The sequence below is a fragment of the Vitis riparia genome, chromosome 5, assembly GCF_004353265.1.
Source record: "Vitis riparia cultivar Riparia Gloire de Montpellier isolate 1030 chromosome 5, EGFV_Vit.rip_1.0, whole genome shotgun sequence".
Taxonomy (NCBI): Eukaryota; Viridiplantae; Streptophyta; class Magnoliopsida; order Vitales; family Vitaceae; genus Vitis; species Vitis riparia.
The window spans coordinates 20,217,083-20,225,782 of record NC_048435.1 but is presented as its reverse complement, the minus strand read 5'-3'; the positions used below and the strand labels follow the sequence as shown (position 1 = coordinate 20,225,782).

General features: G+C 33.6%; 1 protein-coding gene across 1 annotated transcript; it reads right to left on the bottom strand.

The window, feature by feature from the left end:
• Positions 1 to 2,822: 2,822 nt before the first annotated feature.
• On the bottom strand, positions 2,823 to 4,281 carry LOC117915452 (galactolipase DONGLE, chloroplastic). The gene has a single exon (XM_034831049.1). The coding sequence runs from the start codon at positions 4,278 to 4,280 to the stop codon at positions 2,940 to 2,942; it is 1,341 nt and encodes a 446-aa protein (XP_034686940.1). The 5' UTR covers position 4,281; the 3' UTR covers positions 2,823 to 2,939.
• Positions 4,282 to 8,700: the final 4,419 nt, after the last annotated feature.

Below are 8,700 nucleotides of genomic sequence, written 5' to 3'. Positions count from 1 at the left end.
ATTTGACCCACTTCTTTATGTTGTTTAGCAAAGGTTTTATTTATAAATTTGTTTGAGCAGCATGAGGTTTATTGAGGTCATGCACATGGACAAAGAAAGCTTCTGGGAACCCTCCTGCATGCATGCAGGTATACGCAATCACATACGACTACATAACAATATACGTGAAACCCTAAATTATTCTTCATGGGTGGTTTACATTAAAATGATTATATATATTATACATGGTTTTGAAAGTGATTGTGATCATTGACCTGTAATACATCTTCAGTAAGTATAATGTTTGGGCATGGGTGTGGTGGGATTTTGTCTCTGAAAAAGTCACAGAGATGTCCATCAATCATCAAACTTCAGACTCCGAAAGTTTAGAAGACGGTAGGCATACAGTGTATTTGTTTGATTTTGTGGCACAATAAGGTTAAAATATTCCTTTCAACTTGGGTGATTGTCAGTCTTTGTTCCTCCACGGTCATTATAAAAGGTCGATGTATAGAGTTCCCTCCTTCACACTCTGCAGAATTCTGCCTACCGTGTCTAAACAGTAAAATTTTGAAATAAATTTTAGTGTTTCAACATGTGAAATCACATGCGAGACAAAGGGATCTAAGTCGGGATATACCCAAAAAGTAAACAACTAAAAGTATATCGTCTAAGATTTAGCCAAATCCGCACTGCCAGAACATTACCAAAGCTCTGACCTTACACGGGGTTGCCTATTCCCATTGGCAGGCAGGTCGTTGTTGACTATCATCGTTCAAAATCTTAACTAACACCTGTCGAGGTGTTATACCGTGCTATGTCGGTATATAAGACTATAGGAAAATATGCTAAGTTACCGCAATGGTATCTACCTATGAAACAAAAGATCCGAACCATTGAATATGTAGGGTAAAATATAGATGAATATTCATGACTGACATTATTATTGTTATTGTTTTTACCATACAACTAATGATTTTTCGGTGAACCATCGATCGGAATGCCTTCTCGGGTCTTATTAGAAATTAAATATTACTCTTTATTAACTCAATGAGAGGTTGTTCAGTTTGAAAGTAAACGAACAGTGCGTGCTATAGCAATATAGTTGGTAAAATGAAGGGCAATTAAAGCCAGTGTTCACATTCTGGAGTAAAAATTGAAAGCGATGGATGCCGAAATCGAAGGGATGAGGAATAAATAGGACCGAGCCATTCAACTGCTATTATGTTTTTTTTTTCTCATGGCTAGTTATACACGTTGTGAAGATCTCATGGGGTGAGAAAAGTGTTTTTATGCTACATTTCCTACAATCAAATAATGCAAGTTGACTGTCCAAACAAAGCCAATTCAAATGCCATCATACTGTGTGCAGTTGGGATCACCGTTCAAAGTTCCATTTCATTTGGAATTAGTAGGCTAGTTCGTGTGATCATCAATGCAAGTTTGATGGAAATAGCGCATGTCTGTGTATTTATGACTTTCTTATTGATTGTAGTGATCTTAAGAAGTGATCATAGAGGATCATATCTAATATTATGTGAGGTAAGTACGCAACAGTGATATAAAGACGTACAAGGTATGTCGATGTAATAGCAATTACATGGAAATGCAGTACCAGTACTCCTAGTAAAACCTTTTATTATAATGTTGATTTTCAATCCATATATACAATGAATTTGGACTAGGTACATGGTTTCAATTATCATTTTATATACCAGCTTGTAGACTCATTTGAATCCCTACCACAGTTCACTCTTAATTCAAAAGATAGGAAATTCTCAGTATCTTTACAGATTCTCCATTAATTCCACAGAGATATCTTTCAAAGACCCAATGAAGTACGATCCTTAATACATAGCTAACCATATGTTGATAGTAATTGACTAAAGATGGATGAAGCTTCTGTCCATTTTCTCTAAACCACTTATCATTATGGAGGTTTTAGCCGCTATGGAAAAAGAAATCTGCTGAACTTTCTGCAAAATACCTCATGTTATGACCAAGCTCGACATCAAATATGTAACATCATTGGACTTTTTTCCATTTAAATTTGCTCTTAATTGGTTTTCATGATCTAATTTCGACCTTATATATCACTGTTATTAATGCAGTTTCATTTTTCACCATGGCATTGCAGGCTGACTCTAAAATATTAATGAATGATAAATTATTCTTCCTTGGTATGTCACCTAATTTTATATCATTTTGGGCTTTGGTGGAAAAGGTTGTTACCTTTCATACTCAATCCTTTAGATGAAATATTTGAAAAAACTCTGTGGAAAGTGGAATATTGCTGTACTGTGAATGATGATGATGTTAATGTAGACCTAAACTATAATGTAAATTTATCAGATGATCTGCTGACTTTCTCTGTCTTTGTACATTCACAATATTGGCAACTTGGAATTTTGTAGGAAAAACAGAAGAAAAATAGGCAACATTAGTTGGCTGCAAACCAAGAATTCAATCTTAACAGTTTCCGATTTTCATGGACAACCGATGATCATGAATTAATTTGACCCAGCGGATTTCTTGTACTGAGAGATTGATTGTGCAGAAATATGCGGTGCATGCCTCTCCAGCTAGAATATGCATTTCCATTAGGAAGACTCTAGAACATCAATTTAAAGGAATGAAACCTATGACTATATTCAGTTTTATCTCCTCACCAATCTGATAGCTTAAGTTATCTTTGGGGCTCAAAGAAAAAGAAATCAACACATAAATCAGAATCTATAAGATCAGTGGAAATAGTTGATCTTATATCTACTGCATTAATTAGTTACAGATTACAAAATCATAGTTGTTCTATGATCATATATATGAAGGTTATGAAAAAATGATTTTGTGTACAGTCTAACCACTGTATCCCTATGTTAATGGACAATCCCCTCTGCCAATTTAAAACCTGTACATGGCTGAAGAGTTCATCCAATATCCCCAAACCATTATCAGGGACTTCATGTCCTTTGAGATTGAACCAAGTTCACCATATTGCTTGCAGCGTTCCTCCATGGAAGAGGGTTAAAATTCTGTGTACCCAAGAGCCACTCTCTTGCTTTGCTCAGGAAATCAGGGCCATCCTTTTGAACCTGAACTCTTTGGGGACATTTCAGTAGGTTGATGTAGCTTTCCAAATCATGAACATATGAAGGGTTTTCCATCTTGAAGAAGTCGAGGACTACTTCCACACCTACATGAGCATAACATGAGCAGCTCCAAGGGAACTCATATCGCCCTCCCAAAACCCTAAAATTCTCATTGAAGACGATCCCGGGTAGCTTTGTGATGGGGTCGTTGACATTCACTACTCTTAGCACCTTCAGTCCCAATTCTTCGCAGCGTTCCTTGAAGCTTGAATTCCCAACCCTTGGGCCTCCGAATGAGAAAACAGTAATGGGTATTTCTCGACTTGAATGATCTCTATTCAATCCAAGCTCCGCGATATCATAAGCAAGAAGAAGTGCTAATGAACTCCCCATGCTGTGCCCTGCCAAAGTTATGCTCAGTTCCTCGCCTTTGTACTGGTTTAATAGCCGAGAAACTTCAGAAAGAAGTTGTTCCCGACAGCTCTCCAGCCCAAACTTGCTATCACTTTCATCTGAAGTGTACAAGCTCAGAAACCCAGCCTCCACTTTTACATCTGGGCGCGGATTATGGGGGTCTAGCCGTGCTGGAGTGAGTGAACTCATGAGGTTTGCGATCCACTCGTGGTTAGTAACTGTGCCTCGGAAAGTTATGAGTACATCTCTTCTCCCTAGTCTCCTAGTTTCTTCGTCCGATGACACAGCAACGTATCCGATCCAGCGGCCACAACTAGCCCCATTTTGGATCGGAATATTGATGTCGGGAGTTGCGTAGATGTACTTGGTGACTTCATAACCGGAATTCTCCATCCCAACTTCTCTCAACAAGTTCTGCTTCCCGTACTTGCAATTCAAGTACCGCTTCGAGTTGGGATCAAGGTCAAATGCTTTATAACACGCGGTCACAAACTCCCCATACCGGATTATCTCGTTGCGGAGAAGTGAGTCCAAGGGCTCCACAAGATCTTCCCAGTTGTTGCAACCCTGAATCTCCCTCCAAACATCAGCCAAACCGGAGCTGGTCTCAATACTCCTGGACACCCGCCCTGTCGCAATTACAGAAGCAGCAACACTCCTCCTAGTCCCCATACTCATGTCGGTGTTGTTCCTTTTCATGGAAACCTGCCGGGAGGAACCCAACCGAAGCCCACCTCCACCTCCCGAGAAGGCAACTGGGTTTGCACTCAGATGAGGCATGTTTAATGTGGAGGCCATTGGAGCCCCGAAATGACAAACAAGTTTGAGAATGAAGAAAATCGAGCTACCGCAGAGGGGAAAGGGAGCAGAAGAGAGAGTGGAATTCCAATGAAGAGTAAAGAAAGGCCAGAAAGCTGGAAGAATATATAGATGATGAAGCTGTGGCGTGGAGTCACAGAAGAAAATAAAGGGAACGCATGTTTGGCAAGGGTTTGACTGAGGTTTTCAAAATTCTACGGGGTTTAATTTAAGTGGTCGGTCGGGTTTCTTGTTGCGGCCTGGGTTGAAAAGAGCGGGAAAATAAAAATAAACATCAAAACGGTCCTCCAATTATTCATTTTCCGCCGTTGACTTCAAACTCAATCTGCCTCACACACATCAAATATATCCTCGTCAAAATACGACATAAACACCCCCCAAAACATCCCATATTTACATCATTACTCAAGTAATTATTGGTGGTAAAAAAAATGGGGGAAGGGAGTGTTGAGTTATTCACCGACATGTTTTTACTGTGGAAAGTGTAGGCTTATTTGACGCATGCTTTGTGAGTGTAATATATAAGCATACTATCAATTTCAACGCGGCGAGTGGATGATGTTCTTTCCACGTCACGCGTCCCACAGGATCTCCATTCACCTACGGATCATATCCAATCCTATTATTTAATTCTAATTCATTCATACTCCCATCTCTTCTTATTTGCCAAATTAAATCCAAAATAATGGCTATAATCGTAAATATGTTTTATTGAATTTTGGGTTGTATCCAAAATTGATTCGAATTTTAGTTCAAAATAGATCATCTGATCATAAAAACATACCTTTTAGACTGCTTTTAAATTTTATATTCAATGTGATTTCTTTTTAGTAACGCGAGTATCGCATCATCCTCTCATAAAAAAAATTAAAGGATTATTTGATTAAAAAAGTTTTTGAAAATCCAAAATTTGAAATTGACCTTTTATCATTTTTTTTACCTTATTTTAACTAAAATACTTTCACTTTTTTCTTATGAAAATAATTGTTTTTTTAAAAACCTATATGTAAATACTTGAAATGGCGAAGGATATTTATGTTCAAAATAAGTTATTTAAAAAAAAAATACATGAGAATAGTTAAATTCAAAAATTTAGGTATTGTTTAATTCATTTTAATCGATTAATTTAAAATAAAACCTTAATTGACAGTTGGAGTTTTAATTTAAAAATAAAGTTATAATTATCAATTGAAACTTTAGTTAAAAAATGAACGCTCAATTGGTAATTAGGACTTCATTTTCTAATTGAAATTTCAGTTGACAATCGAGATTTCAATTTAAATTTAATTTTTATTTTTCATAAAGGGGTTGTTTTAGGCCAAAACTCAAATCAATTGAATTGGTTTGGACAAAACTAAAAAATGGTTATCATACTTTTATAAAAAAAATGATTATTCATAGTATATATTGTACTTATATATACATACATGTATCTTCTAATTAACCTTTTTCACATCAAATCAAAACACCCATTATGTCTACGTTATTAATCATAAAACATGTTAAAGTAAAACTTGCTTCCGTAATTATTGTTGTCTTTTTGTAATTTTGTAAGCTAAAAATAATAACAATTTTTTTCCAATTACTACTTGTACTTTTCGCATGCTAAAGCTAGAGATAGTAATTTTCCTTTTTCTAATCATTATTACCTTCTCTTTTTTCTTATTTTGTGAGCTTAAAGTAAGAGGTGAGAGAAACTTGTCTCCTTTTTTTTTTTTCCCTATTTTGTAAACAAAGTTGTCATTCATCTTTATGATATGTCATATAAACTATGACCTTAGAATATGCATTGGTTAGCTTAAAATTATAATTACCTAACAAAACAATAATTAAGTACTAATAATTAAGTAATCACAATCTTATTTACATGCTTTTCTATTTTTAAAAACCGAAAGTAATTAATTTTTTTCACTTCAAGTTAAAACATTCATTTATTTTGTAATGTTCTACCATGGTATCGTAAAATTGCATCTTATGTCACATCATTATTTCTTTGAATTATGTACACCTTCTTAATAAAAAATCATGCTATGGTAACTTCCTCTAGTAATTATTATTTTCTTTGATTTTGTAAGCTAATATTTTTTTTGTAATTATTATTACTTTGACAAACTACAAGTGATAGGATAATAATTTTCCTACCTTTTCATTTTTTTCTTATTTTGTGAGCATAGCATGGGAAGTGGGAGAAACTTTTGCCTTTTATTTTTCATTTTTTGTTTTATTTTTTTCTTAGGAAATGAAGTTAATTATCATTCATCTTTAAAATAAAATCATGCAAAGTGGGTATTTTTATATGGCCTTTTAGAACATGCATTACACAATTTTGATTGATTTATTTGTTACTAAATGTACTTAATTTAATTGATGCCTAATACATATATCTTAGGGTTTGTTTTATTTAATTTTTTTATTATGATATATTTTTTAAAAATAGAAACTAAAACATTTATGTAAATAGATACTACATTAGCTATATTTTAAATCTTTATTCAATTTGAATCTTGAAATCATAATAAATGAACAAAAAAAATAATTATAAAAATGATATATTTTTTTAATTTGGTGATTAGGAGAAGAATTAAAATAATACAAAAATTTATGTATTTTGAAACTATTCATTCTATTTTTTTTTTGAAAAAAAAATTAAAATTAAAAAATAGAGTGAAAATAACCGTTAAAGACTCATACATAATTTTTTTTTATCATATCTTCTTTCTTCCTAATTTTTATTTGATTTCAAAAATTAAAATGAATCTAAGATATTCTTAGAAAAAACAGAGGTCCATTTAGCTATATTTTCTAAAATTTGTTTTTAAAAATTATTTTTTATTAAATAAAAAATAGTTTTTAAAAACAAGTTTCAAAAAACATGATAAAACAAGTTCATATATATATATATATATATATATATATATTAAAATGACTTACGTGTTCTCTAACAATTATTATTTATTTCATATTGTTTTTAAAAATTATATTTAGATAGCAATGGTCAAATAATGTTAAAAAAAATTGAAAAACAGTTTTTTATTTTTAAAAATAAAAAGAAATATTTTTAAATCACGCATGAAAGTATTTTTTATTTTTTTATTCTGAAAAAATTCGAAAAGATTCTTAAATCATTGGGGTGGGTGGCCTTGTATTTATATCTATTTATTCATTTATCCTTTTTACACTATGAATTAAGGGGGTCCCAGTCCATGATTGAGTTTTGTGGCTGCAAACAGACGCTGACACTGATTTTAGGATCCTTTACCTGTGTGACCCACACAACCTGCCGGCCTTGCAAATGGACCGGCCCAACCCGGCCCCAGCGTTTGCATCATTAATTGAAGTAAAAAGTAATTAATTAAATCTACTTGCAATGACAAAAATGAGAACACAAATACACTTCCTACATGCATGTGCATGGAAATTAAATTAGGGTTTTCTGCTAAGCACTTTCCTAAAAGGGGATTTGAAATTTTGAACTGGCGTCCAGCCAGAAACCATGCCAACCCACAAGAGTCCATGGCAGGATTTGAAGAGACTGATTCAAATATATGAAAAATCAAAGAAGATATTCCAAAGATCTCTTTCGAAGACCACCCTTTTGGTCTAGCCAAAAATCTTGAGAAAGCCCTCAGATCAGTTGAGATTTTAGTCTGGGTTTGGATTAAACCCTAATATGACCTCCCCCAGTCTCAATAGTCCACTTCTTCATTGTATCTAGCCCTGTGGCTTTTCTGTTCAAAATCCATAACATCAATTCTTGGCTCACTTTCGGTCTCTTTGCTTCTTTCCTAGAAATTACAGTTACTTGCTTTAAGCTCTTGGAAATTGTTAGTTAATTGGGAAGTTAAGAGTTTTACTTGACCAAAAGTTTCATTTTCTTTTCTTTTCTTTTCTTCCCTTTGGATCGATAGTTTGGGAGCCTTTCAAATTTCCAATGCCGCCGCCTTCTAGTATTTCTAAGTTCTGTTCAAGGGCTGTGGTCCTTCTTGACTGTGAAAGAAAAAGGTTACAAGATGCCTATTTTCACTGTTGAATAGCTGGTGTGCAAAAGCCATGGTTGGGGTTGCAGTTTTTGAACTTCTTTGAAACGTTGAATGGTAATTGCAAAGTCTAATTTTGGTTAGACAAAAAATAAATTTATATATATTTTAGAGTTGGGTTTGGGTGTCCAAGCAGACGGACTTCATTCGACCTAATAAATGAGAAAATAAGAACACAATTTTTTTTTTTTTTAATAAATAAACAAAGTCTTTTCTATTATTTATTTTTTTGGTAAAAAAACGAAAGTTAAGATTTGTGTACTGTGAAGATAAAAATGGATTTTTACTTGAAACCAGAAAATTGGTCAATGAAATAATTAATCGAGATTTTTTAGGCATTTGAGAAGATATCTCGAAAAGCT